Source organism: Vombatus ursinus, unplaced genomic scaffold (assembly GCF_900497805.2).
Source record: "Vombatus ursinus unplaced genomic scaffold, bare-nosed wombat genome assembly UNPS02007284.1, whole genome shotgun sequence".
In the NCBI taxonomy this organism is placed as follows: Eukaryota; Metazoa; Chordata; class Mammalia; order Diprotodontia; family Vombatidae; genus Vombatus; species Vombatus ursinus.
The window spans coordinates 18039616-18063723 of NW_020947062.1; the positions used below are offsets into that span (position 1 = coordinate 18039616).

The 24108-nt window shown below is 36.2% G+C and overlaps 1 protein-coding gene across 5 annotated transcripts in view; it reads left to right on the plus strand.

Moving 5' to 3' along the window:
- The window catches only part of RAPGEF6 (Rap guanine nucleotide exchange factor 6), a 222343-nt gene that overhangs the window by 66507 nt on the left and 131728 nt on the right, over positions 1-24108 (plus strand). For all 5 annotated transcript variants that reach the window (XM_027849145.1, XM_027849148.1, XM_027849146.1 and 2 more), the window contains exon 7: positions 18587-18718. In XM_027849145.1, the coding sequence (XP_027704946.1) occupies positions 18587-18718 (132 nt within the window). The remainder of the gene's footprint in view (positions 1-18586; positions 18719-24108) is intronic.

Here is a 24108-nt window from a genome sequence, read left to right on the forward strand (position 1 = left end):
AACGTGCATGTAAGGAAGATCACCCTGGCAGCTGTGTGGGAGCATGGATTTGAGTAGGGAGAGATGAGACAAGAACAATTTGGAGGATATTGCAATAGTCCAGTTAAGAGATGATGAAGGCTTGAACTAGGTTAGTGACTTTGCCTGGAGAGAAGGGGAAGAATATGAGAGATTTTATGAAGGCTAAAACAAGATTTTTACGTCTGATTGGATATGTGCAGTGAAAAGGAGTGGGGGAACTAAGTATATTACCAAGGTTGTAAACCTGGGTTACTGGAACCCTTTGGTTAAAGTAGAAAAGTTGGGAAAAGGAGTGGGTATTTGGGAAAAGACTGTAAGTTTTATTTTAGACTTAAGTTCTGTTAAATTTGATATGCCTGAGGAACATCTATTTGGAAATGTACAAATAGGTAGTTGCTAATGTGGGATTGGAGTTTAGTAGAGAGACTTGGGCTGAATATGGTGGAGTCATCTACATCTTGGTGGTATTTAAACCCATATTAGATGAAGTTACCCAGAAAGAGTGTAGAGAGAGAAAGTGGGGCCAAGGATAGAGCCTTGGGGTATGCAATTAAAGGATGTGGTCTGGATGAGGAGTCAGCAAAGGAGACCTAGAAGTAACTTGGTAGGAGAACCAAGAGAGGGCAGCATCATAGGACAGAGAATGTAGGAGGAAGAGCAGTTGTTAGTGTCATGCTTCGGAGAAGAAGGATGAGAATTGAGGAATGACTACTAGATTTGGTAATTAATAGATCATTGGTGACTTAGGAGAGAGGCACTTTCAACTATTACTCAGATTTGAAGTCAGATTACAAAGGATAGAGGAGTGAGTGAAAAGGCATCTTTTTATAGGAGTTTGGCAGACAAATGCAGGTGAAAGAAGCTCCTCAGGAGAGTTTCTGAAGGCTGAGGGAAGTGGGGTGTATTTATAGGCTTGAGGAATGATTACAGATTAGAGCAAGGGAAAGGGAATGTATGAGGAGAATCAGGAGAGACTCAAATTTGACTTTTCCTCTGTGTGATCATGAACATATCACTGAGCTTCTCTGAGCCCCATTTTACACATCTGTAAAATGAAGATGAAAATACGTGTACTATGAAATGAGGTATGAGACAATGTATGTAAAGTGCTTTGTGAACTTTCAAGTGTGTTAAGAGATATCATTGAAAATTTTCTGTTTGTACTTTTTTGGGGGTACTGTCTGTCAGTGTAATAACTGATAATCATTATGGTGACCCTGATACATTTCATGATTAGCTACCTTCAGACTCAGTTGTAAATCACTTAATCTCTCCAAGCCTCACTTTCTTCATCTGCAAAATGTGGTTATACTAAATGGCCTCTGAGGTTCCTTATTGCCTCAAATTTAGGATTCTGTAAAATACTTAGATGGGTCTGTAATTGCCATCTTTTTTGTGATTTCCCTCCAATGAAGCAGTTTGAAATCCATCCATGTCTGCATGCCCTGTGTGACTGTTATCGGTGTCTGATTCTTAGCACCCTCTGCTTTCTTTCCTGCCACTCTGGCACCATCACATCAAAAGTGGAAAAGGGCTATGCAAGACTGAAGTTAGTTTTAAGTTTTTCTTTGTTTCATAGATTGTTGTGACCAAAAAAAAAAATTCATTATGAGGTGGTCAGCCTACTTGTGACGTGCATATGTGATTAGCTCAGTTGGTCCTCAGAAAACAGATTCAGTCTTTTAGTGGAGCTATATTTGGAGCCTAATTATTAGAATGATATAATAACAATTAAATTATGTTCAATATAGTTTAGTGTTAAATGTTTTATAGTTCTTTGAAGATGGACACATCACATTTATGTGATATATTACTTCTATGGCAGTATTCTTATTTAACTAGGAATATCAGGGTTCCACAATACCCTATTTCCTAGTCATCCTGAATAAACGAGTCTATTATAAATACAATAGAAGCTTAAGAAGATCCCTTATAAAATTTTCTTTCATGACATATCCAAATCTAAAGGTCTTATTTGTAGATTATTGCCAATATTTTTAATTTCCTTTTTTAGAAGATTTTTTTTTAGTTATCTAGTCTCTTTAAAACAAATACACGCATGGCTTCAAAAGCAAAATAGACAGTCCACTGCGTGGAGACAAGGGTCCAAACGAGTGAATGTCCTTTAAAGAACTTGCTGTTGCGTTCAGAAGTCCAGTTCAGGAGCTTTCTATAAAGTCCCTGGCCTGACTGGAGGCTGTAAGCAGAGTATGGGATTAATGGTAGCCTTCTCTTTACTTGGCAGAAAAGTCATGGCCTATAATCAAGTGCCTTAATTGTAGGTGCTGAAGGTAATCTGGTTTAAAAAAAAAAAAAGGAGAAGAGTTCTTGAATTTGGGAAGAGAAATGCCCACTTATGTGCTCAAATTGATTTGGATGCAAGCATTTTCAAATTTGATGAGCTTGACATAGCCTATCACTTCATTAACTCTGAGAACCAGATTTCACGTAACCTGGACCACTGCGTTAAAATGGAAACACTCTAAAAAGTGTGTGTGTGTGTGTGTGTGTGTGTGTGTGTGTGTGTGTGTGTGTGTATGTGAGAGAGAGAGAGAGAGAGAGAGGGAGGGAGAGCGAGCATGTGAGCGCTAGCTTTCATCTTGTATTAAAAGGCCAAAAAGCCCAATATCTTATCTTCAGGCTCAGGTTGGTGGACAGATAAAAAAAAATGTTGCAACCTGTTCTTTCCACCAAGACTTTTTGTCCCCTAAATTTCCTAATGGCCTGTCTCGCTTGTATATCTGAAGGTTGTGGAATCATGAAGATGATAAGGGTTCTGGTTAGAGTAAGCTATCTGTTCGTGGAGCAGCATATAGGCAAATTCCTGTCAGTAAATGGGCATGTATTTGTAAAAGTACCTCTAGTGGAAGTGCTCGATCATTGTGTAGGAGGGGAAGTGCACAGTATAGGAGCAGGGCAGAGGTGAGTGAGCACAAAAGCCAAAGGTGCTATTGTAGGAATCTCACATTCTGTTCCTCCGGTGGTCCCAGGGGCAGCTGGAGCTTTCCTGACTCCTAAGGGTGAAAACAGCAGCTGTAGGGTGATGTTTTAGGTGATATTCAATGGGGGTTGGTGGTGTGGAAAGGACTAACGTTCTGCGAGTATTCCAGCCTGAATTCCATTCTAAGAGTATAGTCAAGGACTTAGTTCTGTCTTCTCTATTATTGTTGAAGGCCTGGGCATCCTCCTAGTCACCAAGGCTTAGAACCTAGGTGTCAGACTTCTCATTCTTTTTCACCATCAAGTCTTATTTCATTCTGTCTTTACAATGTCTCTTGTATATGCCCCCTTCTCTCTTTTTACACATTGCCACACCTTGGTGAAAGCCTCATCACCTCACCTGTCCCATTGTAATAGCATACTGATTGTTCCCTCTGCCATAAGCCTGACCATTATACACATACACACACATGCATGCATGTACACTCACACACACACACGTAAAATCCTCTGTTTGGCTTTTAAAGCCTGTCATAACCTGGCTATTAGTTTTACTTTTCCAGTCCACTTACATGTTACTCCTTTCCCAGATGCTTTACAGTTCAGGGACCCTTATATTCCTTTTTTTTGCTCTCAAAAGATATACTGTCTCCTGACTGCATTTTCACTGACTTTTCTCTATGCCTGTAGTTTTCTTCTTCCTCAACTCTTACCTTTTGGCTTTACTAGCTTCTTTTAAGTCTTAGCTAAAATGCTCCTTTTTTTTTTTTTTTTTAAAGTAATGCCCAAAACCTTCTCATTCTTGTTATTATTAGTGCTTTCCTTCTGAGATTGTCTTCAGTTTATCTGGTACATATCTTTTTTTTTTGTACGTGGTTGTAGTGGTGTTGTCCCCCCCCCCCCCTTTGCATTGTGAGTTACTTGATGGCAAGGATTGTTTTTTTATCTTCTTTATGTGGGGTGCTTAATAAAAATATTTGTTGAATTGACAGCTTCTAGAGAGGTCACGATTGACCTTGAAGATGGAGGTGGAGAGCTCAGCTCTACCCATCGGTCCTTTAATGGAAAAATATTTTAAACATACACAATATTTCAAATTTAAAAAAAAAAGCTATTTAAGTTGTCTTGCTTTTCACTTTTCTTATTACTAGGCAATTTGAGCATATTTTAATGCTGTTTTCAAATTTGAAAACTGTTATTTCCATTGACCCTTGGTCCTTTGAGGATCATTTATTAGTCTTACAGATAAGTATTAAAATTTCAAATTTTCAACAATGTTATATATTTTAATTCTTAATAAAAATGCTATCCTTTAGTGGACATATACAGGATTTGGAATTCAGGAGATGTGGGAGAGATTGAGCTATGCCATCAGCGTATGCAACTTTCATCATGGTTTTTTTTTTTTAATATATCTCTGGGGCTTAGTTTCCTATTTTGTAAAATAAGTGGTTTGAAGGAAAATATTTAAGGTCCTTCCAGTCCTAAGAATACATGTCCCTATGGTTTAAGGGTTATTAAAACCATGTGTTTATTTATGCTGTAAGTCTATAGTTTTAAGATGAAGACAGGTTTGAACATTGCTGTATTTTAAGTATTATACTATTCCAGAGAAGGAGAAAAATGTTCTTAAGGTGGCTAGACCATATATGTGTTTCCTAGAAAAAACAAAGCAGAGCAAATCTTTTTTCTTTCCCTCATTCTTTGTCCTCTATCCCTTTTCTGCTAATGTTTTCCTGCAACTGGTTCAAAAAAATTAAAAGGGCCTAGAAAAATTTAAAAATTGGGTACATGAAAGGTACCTATTCTTCATTTTCTCTAGAAGATGAATTCCTCACCTCTGTCTCTGGAGCATTAGGTTAAGCAAATGTTTGATTAGGGTACCTGTGGAATGTAGTGGCAAAAGGAGGTTGGTTGGACACATATCCTGGTATATAGAATTAGGTTACTTTGTTTCTGTTAGCAGCTGTGTTAGCCTGGAAGATTGTGGGTGTTGGTCTGCCATGAAATGGCTGTTACTGTGAGCTGATTGGTAGAAAAGAGGAATAGATGATGTCATCTTCACTTACAGGCAAAGCTAGAAGGAAATAGATTCCCCCCACCCCCATTATTGAGGTTTTGTTTACAGTGATTATAAAATACACGCACATGCACGTGGTAGTGGTTTGAATCTTGTGTGCACTAAAGTAGCTTTTAAAATGTTATGAGATGAACATCTCAGTAGCTAAGCTGTAAGGGCTTATAAGTGTGTAGTCAGCACATATACAACAAAGGGGGAGAGGCTTCTTTTAGATTTTCCTTTCATATTTTGAGTTGTAATTAGTTCTATCACCATAGATTTGTCTGATATTATTGAGACTGTAATGTTTTTATAAATATGACTACTTTTTTGAGTTTTTAATAAAACTAGGAAAGTTCATTTTATCCACTAAGATTACTGACCAGTTGCCTAATATATTTTTCTTTAAATGTGGAAAATAATATAGTTAAGATAGTTTTAATGGATTTTCTTTTCAGGACATTTGAAATCATTTATAGTTTATTACTTGCTTAAAACTTAAACTGAACATATAGTAATTAGAAGCTAGATTGTTTCTTTGCTCCATCTTGTGAGATTTATTAATTAGTCTTAATGACAGTTTTGTCTTTTCATGGCTACATTTCAGTATTTTAAAAAAGTAATTATTGTTTGTAGGATCTTAGGTTCAAATCTCATTATATTTTTACCAGTTTGCTTCTTTGTTACTTTTGAGCCAATATTTAAAGTTTTCCTAAGCTTAATTAAAGTCTGGGTAATGATACCTTTATTTAGATCGACAATTTCTTGCTGTTTGCAAGATAACTTATCCTTCGCTCATGGGTGTTAGGGAACTCAATCTTTGGGTAGTTGATAACTATCTATCATCAGAGATTTTTTTGAGGGGGATTCTTTTAACTAATAACCCTGGTCCTTAAGGTTCTATCTTTATTCGCCCTCCTCTCAAGTTGCTCCCTTCCCCCTAAACAAACCTCTGCTATAGGAGAAGTAAATTTTAGGTTGTTTACGTATTGTCACTACTCCATTGATTTTGCTACATCAGAGTTTGCTATTTCTTGCTGTTGATGTATATTTTACTCCTGGAAAATACATCTTATTTTGGCTTCTGAGAAGAAATACTCCTGCTTCCTTAAGTGCATTTTTTGTGCGAGATTGAAGTGGTTGGAAGAGTGGATATCCATCACGTGATAGGAACTCGTAGCAGTAATGATGACAACTAGAGGAATTATCCAGTAAAGTGTAGGGGTTGGTATTGGTGTGTGGGAGGGAATTAAGGAGTTTTCCATAGATTCTATAAAACATGACATTTTGGAAAGACATTTTCATTTTGTCAAAACGCAGAACTGTTCAGACATTAGATAGACCATTTCTCTTTTGGTGTCATAGCCAAATTTCTTTCTAGGAACAAAGCTTCTCTTCAGTTTTTTTTAGGTAACTCAAAAGGCTATTTCTTCAGAGGAACTGTACATGATACCAACTAAATTATTGTACTACTGGATCTTTTTGGTTTTAATTTTTGCAGGATTATATTTTCTTCCTACTTGTCAGTTAAATTGTCCCTACTTGGCTAGCTGTTACTGCAGTGGTGACATTAGGATTTTTTTTTTTCATCATAGATGACTTCATTTCACTTTTAAAATTCATGTTTTCCATACGTTAAAGTCTTGTTTGAAGATCATTCTCTTCTGAATATTTATTTCCTAAGTAGTTATGAAGCAGAAGCTCCGGAAATGAGCGTTACAAAGACGAACATGACAGCTGGGAGAGAGCAAGGGCTGTCTCAGATGCTTAGAAAGCAAGACTGAATTGCTGCAGCTCATTCTCTTTTCCCTTGGGATCACAGAAGTGTGTTAAATTTGAATACTAGAATTAGAAAGCACTATTCCCCAATGTACCCAATTGTGGATTCATTATGAATTAAAGCAAAGAAAAATTATGAAAGTAGAAAGGTTATGTGCTACAAGCAATGTGTTTTATCCTGCAGGTTAGAACACTCAAACGAGAGATTTTGAAGAAAATAAAGAGCATACTGATATATTTCATGAAGAGGAGGGGTGTATGTATGTATGTGTTGGGGTAGAGGTTTCAGTAAAGTTGCCCTGTGTGCTACATCTGCAGATACAGTAGCCAATTGATCTAATGCAGTTTCTGAAGGCTTTCTATACAGGTGATGTCATCCTTTTAGCTCCATTCCCCTCCCACTTTCTTTCCTCCTTATTAGATATTTCATCTTACTGCGGAGCATAGAATCGATAGGAGCTTCTCCTCAGGGAGCCTCTGAGAAGCAGACACAGATAGCAGGAATTAAGGCACTTGCACTCAGTCTTGCTGTGGCAGAAGATGTAATATTTGTATTGCATTATATAAATGTTTTAATTGGAAAAGCGAAGCTTAGATTAACCATAGTATCTGACTGATGCTTTAGGATTGGAAACAGCACTGCAGAGTTGTAAATCGTGCATGTGAAAGAGAAAAGGAAAAGAATTTGGATTACAAAGATTCAGAAGCACCACAGAATAAACCTGTTAGAATATTTCATTAGTTGGATTTTTCCTCCTCTCTTTTGGTCGGTAAGGAAAAAAAAAGAAGAAACTTAATCTTAAGGATACAGAGTTTTAGTTTGCTTCAGATGCAGAAGAATCGTTTTAATGTTTGACTTACGAAATGAAATAAGTAGAAGAAAAGCAGGCATGAAGATATTCTCTTGTTAGTGATGCTACATTTTTGGGAACAAATGCTGGAAGGTATTGGAGGCTCAGGTTTGGTGTATGTTGTATTACTTGTTTAATCTGATCCAGAATTAACTGTTTGGTTACCACTGTGTAGGTATGTGCTGAGTGACTGAGGAAGCATGTGGATATCTGAATGCCCAGAGCCTGAAGCACAAAAACATCTTGATTTACATTTGTATGCTTGTTAAAAGGAACGTTTTTATAGGAATTGAGGGCTCAAAGGTGCTGAAATCCAGTTAAACCAGTAATTTTGGAATTCACTGTAGAAAGGAATCCTAAGAAATTTCCTTCATACATTACTGCATTGGTTTATAATTTGTGAAGACAAAACAGAAAGAATTTTTGCCAGTCTTCTTTTCCGTGTGCCTTCGGTTTAAAAAAAGGAAACTTTACTTTCTAGTCCAGGAAATGGCTTTTCTTGTTCGCTGTTATGCCAATTGTCTTCAGCCATGGGCCTCCAAAGTAAGTGATTATCATTGTTTTCCTTGAGCTTGATGAACAGTAATAGTATTTTTGTTTCCTAAGACTAAGCATGACATATATGTGGTTTTAAATTGTGAAAGAGCTTTTAGTATTCCTGATAGCATCTATCTGATTTCTAAACTTTTAAGAATAAATATAAAACCTCACTCTTCTTATTCAAATAAATACCTCACTGTTCTTATTCAAAATAAAATGAAAAAAAAAAAAACCACCTCCAAACTTTTGACTGAGCTAAGCCAAAATTTTAGAAAATGCCTGTTTAATAATGTGTAGAGCTTAAATACATTAAACTCAAGTTTTATGTTCTAGAGACCAGATATTGTCAGAATTTGGTGTTCATATAATATTTGTTCATGGCTTTGGGCTTTTTATTTAGATAAATGATGTTTCGCTACCAGCTTACCAAGATCTTTCTCATACAGAGCTACCACATTTCTGATCTTAGTTTGACTTTGCAGAAATGAAATTAGCTAACATATAGAACTCTTATGTTTAACATTTTTAATTGTGATAAAATTATGAATATGTATTTTGAAATATGATAAATCATAATTTGGTTATGCTATGTTTTGGAGTATGAATGATTACCATTACTGGTAAATCGATATCCTTAGCAATATGATCTTTATGTAATGAACAAAAAATGCTACAGTAATATTCCTAAATGTCATCCAGTTAGTGGTATGGAACCTTTAGCGACCTGACGCTGGGTTTGTCCTTATACACAAGTTGTTTATGTGCTGCTTACAGCTTATGAAAAACCTTATTACCTTTTTAAGAAAAGTTTGTTAACTATTCTTCAGAAAGTTATATCAGTGGACCCAACTAAAATAGTTTTATTTAATGTGACTTGTCCTGTATGGGTCTGTCTTGAACGAGTTACTAGATATTAGACACAATGGTAGTGATTGCCACACCTTCCACCTTTTTAATTTTTATTTATTTGGAATAATATGTTGTGTATTCTGATTCCTACTGTCAAAAAGCATACTCATAGTTATAATTTAACAAATTCTTCTTTATTGTACCATTGCATAAAGATAAGCTTTCCATGAAGATGTCTTGAATTTGGTCAGGAACAATGGAAACGCTTTCTAGGATGGTCTAAAAGCTATGCCTTTGTTGAATAAAAACTATCAAGATTAGACCTCACATTTCCATCATTAAATGATGACAAATGTCCTTTTGAACATTATTCAGTCAGAAGCATTTTACCAAACTAAATTAAAGGGACAGATTTGTCCCTTGGATTTGAGCCTTTTGCTCATGACAAGACATGAAGATTGGTCTGAAGTTATTCAGTGAAAGATTGAAAATGAGAGAGAAAATATAATCTTGATTGGAAAAAAAGGGAAAATTTGACTTGATCATCATTAGATGTTTCAATTTTTTAGGTATTTATACAATTGTTATGCACTTTTTATTTACATAAAAATAATATAATTATTGGATGATAAGTTTTGATTCTTAAGTATATTTTGATTCCTTTTCTGCCACCCTGCCACTAATTCCATACAGTACTGAGGGCCATTTTATATTTTTCTTTGTTTCAATAGCTTACCACAATTAAAGAATCCATCACCAAGTGGGTAACTTTGATGGGATTAACTAGTTCTGTTACTGGGGCCATGTTGGAAGTTTTTCACTTTGGCAATACTTGCCAGATCTTTGTTTCTCTCATAACCTGTGATCACCTATGATTGCAGCCCCTCCACATCTACTTCACATTAGAGCAGAACTTTGTGGAGTCTCTTAATTTTGACTGATGTTACTCTAAATGTGAGAGCTTGTCAAATGACCAGTTAGTGGGTGTATTACTTGAAGAGCTGAATCATAGCAGCTTTTATATTCTTGGCTATAAATGAAATCAGAAGAAAGAAGTTTCGCTAACTGGAAGGGTGGCTCACAGGTACTACTTGTAGAAGTAAAGAAGTTGGCAGAGTTGATTTTATCATGTACCCAAAAGCAACAGAAAACATTTTTTCATGGAACATTTGGTTATTTATATTATAGCATTCAGGATAGTTGTTTGCAGAAAGACTTCCATGAAAATAATTTCAACATATTCACCAAAATTGGTTACAGAGGATAAAGTAGGGAACTTCTATGACAAATTTGATAAGACAGTCCAATTAAATCAACATACACTCTGATTGTTTCAGGGCAATCAGAGACTTCAGTGCAATAGTGGGGAAAGGTGAATACTGTGAAAAATATTTGGGAAAAAATGGTTGAAGAAGAAGGAATGAGAGAGGCCAAAGATGCTGCTTAGACTCCTAATGTCTAATGTCTTTATATCATGAACACTTTCTTCTGGAAAAAGGGTGGTAGTGCTAGATATAGAAAGCATCAAATAACATCACAAAAATGAAATAGTTTATATTTTAACAGACAAGGAAAGATTCTTTATTGCTGTAGAAGTTATCTTTGAATGAGCTGTGAATATCATCAGAGCTTATCAGAGCAAGGATCAGATTACATAAAAAGTAAGGAGAAAGAATAATGAAAAAATGTTTGTCATTCAATTGACAGCTAATTTCAGAGCTATTTACATAATTGATCTTGAAAATGAGAAACTGATAACTGATTTTTATACTGATTTGGATAACTGATTTTTATAAATTTTTCAATAAGTAAAACTGTTATAAATTAATTGCCACAATAAAAAAATAAAAAGAACTCAGAAAGGATCCAAGTCAGTATAAGCTTGACTTACTTGCCAACTGGAGACAAATGGTGGCCAAAGGCAACACCAGGTCAGATTATAATTTGTTAGAATATAAGTAAAGAATATAACGATGATGGATAATTATAAGCAATATTGTCTCAAAGCTGAGAAGAGTGGAGGATAAAAACTAGTTTAAAGAAAGCTTGACAAGAGATCCAAAGCAAAATTATTATATGGACATTTTAAGATGAAAATAGGATAGCAAACAAAAGAAAAATGGTGAAGGTCTGCAAAAATTATTTTAAGAAGTTATTTTCACCATCAAGGATAGTAGAGTCCCTAAATTTAACCTCTTGGTTCTTAGTTCTTGATGTGCATATATGGGAGGTAGAAATGCCACTAAAAAGAATAAAGACAGGAAAAGGAACCAAATTGGACCAAATTTTTATAGCAAAAATCTGTATTGGAGATATATGCAAGGTATCTGAAGGAAAAGGCAATAAAAAGATGTGGGAAAAAAACTATGAATAATGAACAGAAAATGACTGAGAAAATCAACTCAATGCTTAACTATATGCCTGCTTTCCAACTGTTAAAATTGTTATGTGAATATAGTACATGTGTAAATTGAAGGTATCCTTAATGAGAATATTAGTAGGAAAAGATTGGACTTCTGTAAGTGATATTAAACACTGGGGTCACATCTTTACTATTTTGCAGTTGAATGAAAGATGTAGAGAATACAAGATATCATGTTGACTTATTGTTTGTTGATTATCAATCAGTCAGCAAGTATTTATTAAGTACGTACTATATGCTGCATGGTACTAGGTATACAGTGAGTCTCTTCCGGTGCTCACAGAGCTTACGTTCTAATGGAGATACCGTGTACATAAATCTGTAATGCAAGATAGAGTATAGATAGAAGTTAAACTCACAGAGAAAAGTACCTCCAGATTAAAGGCTTCTTGCAGAAGGTGGCATTGAAACTTGAAGGAAACCAGAGATGCTAAGAAGTAAAGTTGAGGGAAGCATTCCAGGTTTGGGGGACATTAGTGCAAAACTATAGAGATGGGAAAATGGACTGTTATTTGAGTAACAAGTAAGTCTGTATGACTTCTCCATGTTTTTATGGACAGCAGTGTATATGAATACTGGACAGATTAGGTTGTTATGAAGAACTTTAAATGCTAGAGAACTTTATATTTGTCCTTGATGGAACCAGTGCTATTTATTGAATAGGGTGACATGGTCATGCATACACTTTAGAAAAATCACTTTGGCAGCTGAATGAAAGATGGATTGGAGTAGGAAGAGGCTTGAAGTAAGGTTATCAATTAAAAGACTATTGCAGTAGTCCTGGTGAGAAGTGATGAGGGCCTGCCTGAACTAGTATAGTTAGTGGCTGTGTGAATCAAGAGGAGATATATACAAGAGACATTGTGGAGGCAGATAAGATTTGGCCACAGATTGGATATGTGGGTTGAGTGCAAATAGGGAGTAAAGGATGACACTTAGGCACAAACCTGTGTAACTGGGAGAATGGTAGTGCCCTCTAAGGAAGCTGCGGAGAGGAAAGGATTTAGGAAGAAAGATATTAAGTGCTGTTCAAGGAATATGGAGTTTGAGAGGCCTATGGGACATCCAGTTTAAAATATCACATAGGAAGATGGTATTATGAGACTGGAGCTCAAGAGAGACTGGGGCTGGATATATATACAGCATATACATTTACATATGTATATGTTTACATATACATATATACACATATGCACACATATACAAATGTGTGTATCTATGAAACCTCTGCATAAATATAGCTATTGAACCTATGGGGGTTGATGAGATATAGCTAAGCAGCTAGGTGGTACAATGGGATAGGCCACTGGGTCTGGAGATAACAGTTTTAAAGCATTTAGCAAAGTAAAATGAGATAATATTTGTAAAGTACTTGGACTGTAGTAGGTGCTTAATGAATACTTGTTTCCTTCCTTCATACTTGAGATATTATAGAGAGAAAAGAGAAAATGTTGTAGGGCACAGTTTTAGGTGACATCCACAGTTAATAGATTTAACATGGATAAAGATCCAGCAAAGGAGGCTGAGAAGGATCAGTCAGACAGGGAGAGAATCATGAGAAACTAGAATCTGAGAAACCCAGAGAAAAGAGAATGGACAGGAGGAGAAATAGTATCAGATGCTTGAAGAGTGGTCACAAAGGATGGGTACTGAGGAAAGGCCATTGGATTTGATAATTAACAGATCATTGGTCATTTTGGAGAGAGCAGTTTCAGTTGAATGATCAAGTCAGAAGCCAGACTGCAGAGAATTTATAAGAGTGAGAGGATAGGAAGTGGAGACGTATAGCATAGATGGCTTTTTAAAAGTTGAGGAGGGCAGGATAAATGTAGGACAATAGCTGGTAGATATAGTAGGAGCTCTGATGAAGATTTTTTTTTTTAAAGACGGAGAATTTAGGGGTATATTTGTAGTCAGGTGCCAGTAGAAAGGGAGAAATTGGATGAGAATGTACTTAGTATAGCGAAATCCTGGTTCTTTTCCAACAAGATGTCTCCCATCCATACATTAAAGATAATTCAGTGTCCTTGAAATTCAGATATAACAGTAGAAACAGCTCTGTGCAGAAGCCATTCATAAAAACACCGTTCGGTATAAAAGGAGATCTATCTGTATGTTCACCAGTAATGAACACTTTGACCTAGGAGATCCAGCACAGAGTCCAAATTGAAGAATGTTTCCATTTGGATGATGTCCTTGAGAGGTTCCTTTTTGTGGATGATAATTTTGCTGCTTTTGTCCAGGCCCCAAACATTGTAGATCTCCTGGAAAAGATCATTCAAAAGAATCTTGACTTGAACATCTACATGAGAAAGGCGAAATTTATGATGAACATTTGTTTCCCAGATTATGACATGTGACACCTGTACAGCTTTTCTGTCAGTGTGTTTATCTGGAATAAATAGTATAAATCAGTAACCGGTTGGGTCCAGAGTTGAACAGGAAGAGGAAAGCAGGCTGGATTGCCCTTGGGATTGTGAGAGTACCTTCCCTCAGAGACAAAGGCTCAATTTTAAAATACCAACATTCTATAGGAGTTGCTGAATATCATAGGGAGAGCAGAGAAGAGATATTTGATAGGTAGAAGGCAGTCAGTAACATATAACCAAAGAGGAACTTTAAAGAAGGGCAGGGATAAAAGATGTCTTCAAGGAAATATAAGATAGGAAGAAAAGATTGGCTGGTCACATGTGATGTTGAGAGATTGTAGGTAAACAGGCAGAGTACTCTACTGGTATCCTTGTTCTGTCATGTTACAATCTTGACTTATTGAGCTTTTTAGTCTACTAAAATTCTGGGTCTCTAGACCTGGAATTCACTCAAATTGTAGTTTAGGCACATGTTACAGTGTTATTCGTTTTTTTCTTACCCTAAATATGAAATTTTACATTTATAACGATTGTTATGTCATCTAACTGGATTTGACCTGTTTTTATAGTCAAGACCTTTTTGGATTCTCATTCTGCTCTTCAGCATATTAGCTGTCCTCCCATCTTCATGTAATCTGTAGATTTATAATCAATGTTATAGTCATTGTATGTTTTTCTTGGCTATGAATATGTCATGATGCATTTTATATAGTTCTCCTGGGTTTCTCTCAACCTATTCCTATAGTAATTTTTTTAAGGTGTGGTAATAGTCTGTACCATTCATATGCCATAATTTGTTTAACCATTTACCCAGTCAATGGGCACCCACTTTGTTTCTGATTCTTTGTCAATCAACCTGCATTTATTAAATGTTCACTATGTGCCTGGCACAGTTATAGTTTCTCTAAAACAAAGCATCGTTAGGAATATTTTTGTACATGTGGGTACTTTTCTTTTTTTTTCTTCAGTCTCTTTGGACTGTAAGCCTAGTTGGTATCATGAAGAGCAATTCATAGTTTAGTGACTTTTTGATGATACCTCCAAATTGCTTTCTAGAATAGTTGAATCAGTTCATAACTCCACTATAGTACATTAGTATATTAGTCCAACCACATCCTTTTCAAAACTGTCATTTTCCCCTTTTTTTGATCACCTTTGCCAATGTATTAGATGTGAGATGGAACCTCAGAGCTGTTTTAATTCTTATTTCTCTTAATATTAATAGCTTGGATTATTTTTTCCACGTGGTTCCTGATAGCTTGCCTTTTTCTCTTTAGAAAACTCTTCATATTCTTTGATCATTTTTCTGTGGAGAATGGCTCATGTATTTGTATTAGTTTCCTATATATCTTGACTGTCAGACCTTTATCAGAGAAAGGTGCTGCAAAGATTTCCCCCAGTTAACTGGTTTCTCTTCTGTTTTGATTTTGCTTGTATAAAACATAAAAGTTTTATGTAATAAAAATTACCCATTTTATTTCTTATGAGCCTTCTATGTCTTGTTTTATCAAAAACTCTTCTTCTGTCCATAAATGAGAATGTCTCCTTCTTTGCTCCTCAGATTTTTCTATGATTTGACCTTTTATATTTAGGTCATTTATGCATTTGGTAATTTTTCTATTATTATCTGGAATGCCACTATGCTCCTATGTACTTACACTTGAAACCAAGGTGTCATCCTGACTCCTCACTTTCTATCAACCCCCATACCCAATCTGTTGCCAAGTCCTTGTTTCTGCCTTTGCAACATCTCTTTTATAAATCCCCTTTTCTCTTCTGATACAGCCTACCCCCTTGTTGGGAGCCTTCTTCATTTCACACCTGGACCAATACCCTGCTGATTGGCCTCCCTGCCTCATGTAGCTAGCTTCTCACTCTAGTCCATCTGCCAGTCCTCAGTATGAAGTGTAGTTCTAACCATGTCACTTTCTCTTCTCCCTCCTCGCCCCATGTCTCCCCCAACCCCCTAGTTCAATAAACTCCACTGGCTCCAAATTATCTTCAGGATCAAATATAAAATCCTCTGTTTTTTTGTAACCAAGTTCCTCCTTTCTTTTGAGAAAAATCATTTTACATCTGACTCCCCTTGACATATTCTATAATCCAGTGATACTACTGTCTTCAAACAAGATACTCTGTCTGCCAATTTCAGGCATTTTCATTGTAGGTCCCCCATACCTGGAAAAATGTTACTTTTCATCTCCATCTTCTGGTGCTTCTATACCTTTCCTGGACCTCCTCAATCTTTGTGAAATTATCTCTGATAATCGTGTGTGTGTGTGTGTGTTTTGTACATAATTTACTTACCTCTTCCATTAGACTGTCTGCTTGGGTACAGGGACTGTTTATTTGCTTTTCTTTGTGTCCCTAATGCTTGAAACGTATTCTTGCTTAATAAATGCTTATTGACTATGATTTGACTTTTTATATCTAGGTCATATATTCATTTGGAACTTAATTTGGTGTTTAGTGTGAAAAGTTAGTTTGTATGTCATTTACAAGGGTGCTTTCTATTTTCCTAGCAATTTTTGTCAGATAAAGAGCTCTTCTTTACCTTGGCAATTGAAAGCTTATTCATTGAACACTATACTGTTATGAATGATTTCTTTTGAATTTTTTATACCTAATCTTTTGTATTGATCAACTTTTCTGTGACATAACACAGTGCCATTTTGTGCTTAGTCAATATTCTTTCTATGTTGAATGAAAATCAAAAAAAAAAACAACCTCTTTTACTCAGAAGCCTTGTACAACAAATATTATACTAAAGTCCAGAAACATTTTTGTTTTGATGGAAGCAAGTATTTTTTTTTTCTGTATCCAGATTAGACAAAAAAATAGTTTCATTGTATTATTTCCTATTAATCAGGGAGATAACATCTAAAGTGAAATTGGAGTCTTTTTTTTTTAATGTTTCCTCCTCTATCAGATGACAGAGTAGATCATAAGATTTTTAAGGTCCTTTCTTTCCCCAAATCCTATGGAGAAGAGATCTTGCTAAAGGAGGGGGGTGACAAATTTTCTCTGTGAGTTGTATTGACTTCTTGTCTGAAAACTTTTCTGTGTCCTTAGAACTCTAAAACTGTCTCTTTAATCATAGTAAAAGCATATTTGGATCATGCTGTTCTAAAAGAGACATTTATTTTCTTAATAAAATCACTCAATATACCTAAAATGAAAATTGATTTCATGTAGGAGTGTTAGCATCAATAATACTTTTTAAAAATTAATTTATTAATTTCTTTTGAGTTTTCAACATTCATTTCCATAAGCTTTTGAGTTTTAAATTTTCTTCCCCTCCCCTCTCCCCAAGATGGTGTGCAGTCTCATATAAGCTCTATGTACACATTCATGTTAAACATATTTTCACATTAATCATGTTGTAAAGAAGAATTAGAACCAATGGGAGGAACCACGAGAAAGAAGAAACAAAACAAAACAACAACCACCAAAAAAAGAGAGCAAATAGTATGCTTCTATCTGCATTCGGATTCCATAGTTCTTTCTCTGGATATGGACAGCATTTTCCATCATGAGTCTTAGATCCTTGCATTTCTGAGAAGAGCCAGGTCTATGAAAGTTAGTCATGTGGCTGTTACTATGTACATTGTTCTCCTGGTTATGCTCATTTCACTCAGCATCAGTTCATGAGTCTTTCCAGGTTTTTCTGAAGTCTGCCGTTATTATAGCACAATAGTATTCCATTACATTCATGTACTACAACTTGTTAAGCCATTTTCCAATTGATGGGCTTCCCCTCAATTTCTAATTCTTGGCCACCAGAAAAAGAGCTGCTATAAATATTTTTGTACATGTGGTTCCTTTTCCCATTTGTATAATCTTTTTGGCACATGCAGACCTAGAATTGGTATTACTGGGCCAAAAGGTATGCAGGTTTTTTTGTTTGTTTGTTTGTTTATTTGTTTGTTTGTTTTGGTGAAGCAATTGGGGTTAAGTGACTTGCCCAGGGTCACATAGCTAGTAAATGTTATATGCCTGAGGCCATATTTGAACTCAGGTCTTCCTGACTCCAAGGCAGATGCTCTATTCACTGCCACCACCTAGCTGCCTCAGAGTATGCAGGTTTAAAGCCCTTCGGGCATAGTTCCAAATTGCTCTCCAGAATTGCTTGATCAGTTCACAGTTTCACCAATAATGCATTAGTGTTCCAATTTTCCCACATCTTCTCCAACATTTATCATTTTCCTGTTTTGTCATATTAACCAATCTGATAGGTGTGAGGTGGTGCCTCAGAGTTGTTTTGATTTGCATTCCTCTAATCCGTAGTGATTTAGAGCATTTTTTTCATATGACTAGACAGCTTTAATTTCTTCCTTTGAAAACTGCCTGTTCATATCCCTTGACCATTTATCAATTGGGGAATGACTTGTATTCTTATAAATTTGACTCAGTTCATATATTTTAGAAATGAGGCCCTTATCAGAGACACTGGCTGTAAATTTTGTTTCCCTGCTTTCTATTTCCTTCTAATCTTGGTTGCATTGGCTTTGTTTGTGCAAACACTTTTCAGTTTAACGTAATCAAAATCATCCATTTTGCATTTCATAATGTTTTCTGTCTCCTGTTTGGTCATAAATTCTTCCCTTCTCCATAGATCTTACAGGTAAAGTATTCCTTGCTCTCCTAGTTTGCTTATAGTATCAGCCTTTATATCTAAATCATGTACCTATTTTGACTTTATCTCATCAAGAACACTTTAAAGAGTATGTACTTGAATTTTTTTTTCTTTTTTCAGCTTCCAGCAGACCTTAACAAGTTGCACCTTACAGAAAACCCTCATCCACAGGTGACCCACGTCCCTTCTAGCCAGTCTGGATGTAGCATTGCCAGTGACTCAGGGAGCAGCAGTTTATCTGATATCTACCAGGTAATATTTTAAGAACAGCTATCTTGTGTGTTGTTACAGTAAGCAAAAAGATTGTCTTTATCACATTTATAAACAGCAAATAACTTAAGTATTATTAACAATTGTATTACCTCAATCCAGTTATCACCTCAATGAGTCTGTGACCTTAAGTGATTTTTTTTCCTTTGATGAAGTATGTATACTACTAGAGTATTGAAACAGTCTAATTCAACAGTGTTGCAGAAGGTGGAATTTTAACTGGGACTTGAAGAAAGCCAGGAGATGAGAAAGAAGAGAATGCCAGAATTGGAGGCCAGCTAGTGAAAATTCCTGAAGTCAGTAGATGGAGTGTTTTGTTCAGGGTACAGTAAGGAATATAGTAGTATTAGATTGTAGAGTGCATGGAAAGGAGTAAGGTGTAATAAGACTGGAAAGGTAGAAAGAAGGCAGGTTATGAAGGGTTTTAAAAGCCAAGGAGGAGATTTTGTATTTGCTCCTGGAGGCAATAGGAAACCACTGGAGTTTATTGAGTAGGACGACATGATTAGACAGACTGCACTTTAGGAAGATCACTTTGATGGTTGAATGGAGAAGCAGGAAGGTCAAGTAGCAGACTATTTAATAGTCCAAGAGTGAGGTAATAAGTGCCTGCAACACTGCTGTGTTGTATGAGAGTGATGTATGAGAGGTGAAGCAAAGGTTGAATCAGTGGGACTTGGCAACAGATAGGTGAGGAAGGATGAGAGTGAGTGATGTGTCAAGAATGACATCTAGATTGGGAGCCTGGGGAAACGAAATGTAACAGTGGTAAAAACAATGATAATAATAGCATTTATGTAATGTTTTAAGGTTTACAAAGCACTTTATATATGTTATCTCATTTGATCCTCACAACAATCCCACTCTGTCCCTCATTTTTAAATCTTTCTCTGTTTCCTGGCTCCTTCCCTGTTACTTACAAATGTGCTCAGGTCTCCCTCATTCTTAAAAAAAAACAAAAAAAACTCGTTTGGGAGGCAGCCAGGTGGCACAGTGGATAGAGCTCTGGCCTTGGAGTCAGGAGGACCTGAGTTCAAATCCAGCCTAAGACACTTAACAGTTACTAGCTGTGTGACCCTGGCAAGTCACTTAGCCCCGATCGCCTCACCAAAAAGCAAAAAACAAACAAAAAACAAGCAACTCATTTGATCCTTTCATAACCCTATTATCCTATATTTCTTTTGCCCTTTGTAGCTAAACTCTTCAAAAAGGCCTTCTATGATAGTTGCTTCCACTTTCTTTCCTCTCACTCTCTTCTTAAACACTTATAATCTTGCTTCCGACTTCATTATTCACTGAAACTATTCTCTCCAAAGTTATCAGTGATTTCTTGATTGACAAATCCAGTAGACTTTTCACAATGCTCATTCTTCTTGAACTCTGCAGCCTTTAACACTGTTGATCTCCTTCTTCTTGGTACTCTCTTCTCTAGGTTTTTGAGGCATTGTTTTCTCCTGGTTCTCTTCCTATCTATCTTGACTTTTCCTTCTCAGTCTCCTTTGCTAGATCCTCATCCAGATTACACCCTCCAACTATAAGTGCTCCACAGGGTTCTGTCCTGAGCCCTCTTCTATTCTTCTTCTCTACTACTTCACTTAGTGATCTCATCAGCTCCCAGATTTAATTACCATCTCTATGCTTGTGATTCTCAAATCTTCCTACTCTGTCCTGACCTCTCTACTAATGTTCTATCTCACATCTCCTTTTGCCTTTCACGCACTTTGAACCAGATGTCCACTCGGCATCTTAAATTCAACATATTCAAAACCTTTTCCTCTAAACTATGTCCCCCCTGCCCCCCCCATTTCCCTTTTCTGTTCTTGTAGGGACCATGTTGTATTGCAGCAGCATCTTCCCAGCCACAACTTAGGAGTCATCCTGGATATTATTATTATTATCTCCTATTGTCTCTTAGCCTCTCACTATCTTGTGCACCCCCCCTCCATATTCAGTCCTTTACCAAGGGTCTATTGATTTCATCTTTGCAGCAATATACCCCCTTATCTCTTCTGACACTGCCAGCATTCTGGTGTAGGCCCTCATCATCTCACTCTGAACTATTTTAGTAGCTTTCTGATGAGTCTATCTGCCTCAGGTATCTCCCCCTTCTAATCACTTCTTCATTCAGCCACCAAAGTTATTTTCCTAGAGTGTAGGTATGACTATGTCACTCCCTACTGAGCAAACTTCAGTGGTTCCCTGTTATCAAATGCATCAATAGATCAAATGCAAAATCATCTTTTTGAGGTTCAAAACCCTTCTTAACTTAACCTCCTTCAGCCTTTCCAGGTTTCTTACACCTTGTGCCCATGTTCTCTTAGATCCAGTGACAGCTGGCTTTGATCTCTAGGCTCTAAGCATTCTCTCTCACTCCCATTCCTAGAACACTTTCCCTCCCTTCTCCTGACTGTTGAACTCTCTGCCTTCCTTTAAGTCCCAACTAAAATCTCACCTTCTATAGGAAGCTTTTGCCAACCCCTCTTAATTCTGATGCCTTCCTTTTAATTATTTCCTATTTAACCTATTTGTGGCTTTTTATATATATTTGTTGACTTGTCTCCCTCATTAGATTGCAGAACTGTCTTTTGCCTCTTTTGTATCCCAGGACTCAGCATAGTGCATGGTACATAGAGGGTGCTTAATAAATGCTAATGTTATCTCTGTTTTAAGTAAGGGGAAATGGAGAGGTTAAGTGATTTGCCCAAGGTTACATAGCTGTTAAATGTCTGAGGTAACATTAGAACTCAGGTCTTCCTAGGTTAGCACTCTACAGGCATACCTTGGAGATACAGTGGGTTCAGTTCCAGACCACTGCAATAAAACAAATAGCACTATAAAGCAAATTACACTAATTTCTTAGTTTCCCAGTGCATATAAAAATTATGTTTACACTCTATTGTAGACTGTTTATTAAGTGCAATAGTATTATGTCTAAAAATGTAAATACCTTAATTTAAAAAAAAAACTTCATTGCTAAAAAATGTTATCATCTAATCCTTTAGCCAATAATCATCTTTTTGCTGGTGAAGAGTTGTGGTTGCTGAAGGTTGGGGTGGCTGTGGCAATTTCTTAAAATAAAATGATGATATTTGTCTCATCAATTGACCCTTCCTTTTACCTGAACACTTAGAGGCCATTGGAGGGTTATTAATTGGACTAATTTCAATATTGTTGTATCTCAGGAAATAGGGAGACGTGAGGAGAGGGAGAGAGAAGGGCAACGGCCTGTTGGTGGAGCAATCAGAACATATACAACATTTATTAAGTTTGCCGTCTTAACATGGGTGCAGTCTGTGGTACTCAAACAGTTACAATAGTAACTTCAAAGATCACTGATCACAGATCACCACAACAGATATAATAATAATGAAAAACTTTGAAATATTGTGAGAAATACCAAAATGTGACACAGAGACACAATGTGAACACGTGCTATTGGAAAAATGGTGGTGATAGTCTTGCTCCCAGGGTTGCCACAAATCTTCAGTTTGTAAAAAATCTGTGAAGCACAATAAATGGAGGTATGCCTGTATATACTTAGCCCCCAGCTGCTTTTTATATGTAAATTTGGGAGTTAATTATCTCTAAAGTTCCTTCCAGCTCTAAATTCTGTGATCTTACGAATTGCAGCTTAACTTAGTTTGTTAAAAATTGGTATACTTATTTAGAATTTTTAAGCCATGCTGTTTTGGAGGCTAGGAAATATAAATTATATCACTGTAAACCATATTGGTACTACTTCCATGCTTCAGACAGCAGCACTCTACCCCATCAGTTTGTTCAGGAGTAAGAATCAGAATTGTTTGGTAGCCTGTACCTCCTTAGTAGTGACTTTCAGTTCTTTCTCTTCCATTCCTCCTCACCTGACATGCTAGTTGACTCTATGTACTAAACTGAGCTTCTTTGGCATACCATTTGGAAACCAGGAATTGAGAACTGGTAAATAGAGAGAACCTCTATCATCTAGTATATGTTGTAGTGAATAGTGAAATGGGCCATAGAAAAGCCAAATCATATTGGTTTATGAAGTAAATAAAAGTGAATGGCTTTAAGTGATACTAATAACAATTGGTATATTATACTTTTTAAAAATAATTGACAGTAATATTGAAGATTTCATATTGATCTTAGAAAAATTAGTAATGAGGGCAGCTAGGTGGTGCAGTGGATAGAGTTCTGGCCTTGGAGTCAGAAGAACCCGAGTTCAAATCTAGTCCCAGACACATGTCACTTACTAGCTGTGTGACCCAGGGCAAGTCATTTAACCCCAATTGCCTCACCAAAAAGAAAGAAAGAAAGAAAGAAAGAAAGAAAGAAAAAAATAGTAATGAGAAAGTAGTGAGATATGGTTTTGTATGATTTTTCTTTCTAAGCTTGAAAAGGAGTCTTTTTGTTGTTGTTTAGATTTTGCTTTGAAATATTGTTCCCCTTATTTTCAACGTCATTCTACTTCAGGATGCTAAAACAGGAAAAGACCATCTGCTATATATCGGAGGTACTGGATCATCAGAAAATTGCCATGGCCTGTTTGACTCATTCTGTTCATGCTGTAAAAAAACCTTGCTTGGCAGAGGGGGGAGCATAATTAATGTGTCCTTTTACTTTTTTCTAGTAATGTAATCCACATGATTTTGGAAATTTGAAGTAGTGCCAAATGATAGAGCTTGTTTTCTTTTTACAGAGGGTTAATGGCTCATGCCTTTGGCTTTGTATAGAGTTGATGGTTGCCTTTTAATGTACACTCGAGTTATATTTACTTTATATGCTACTTTTAAGTATTGCCTCTCTCTTTTATGCATATGACTTAGCATCCCTACACTCCTTGTAAAAAGTATGCATTAGCATGAGGGAATGTTAAGAAATTCCTTTCTCTTTAAAATAAGCTATACTTCTATTGGTAATTGTCCTAAAATGGCTCATTTGTCTGTTGTTACAGTTTAATAAATACACTTAGAATTTATTTTGAAAGGATTTGAAACAAAAATTGAATTGTATCTTAAATATTGAGCTTCCTTGCTATTGAGCTTCCTTGCTAAGGCACCGTCATAGGATACAGATCAAAAGAAACACCAGTCTTTGTTCTTGAGGAGACAAGACTGAAAATATATAATGGTGCTTATGTAGCTAACATGTTCTAAAACTGTGTGATAGAAATTATAAGTGTTATGCCGGTTTGGAGAGAAAAGACTGTCATTAAAGGCTAAAGTAAATAGTCTTCCTTTAGGTACTTGACCTGGTCTTTGAATGATGAGTAAAAGTTAGTTGGGCAGTAGAGAGTAAGTAGGAAGGAAACAATCTTAGCTGGCAGAATATATACAGAGAGCATCACAAGACCTTTGGAAACCGCTGTTTCTTATTATTCTAATTTTGTT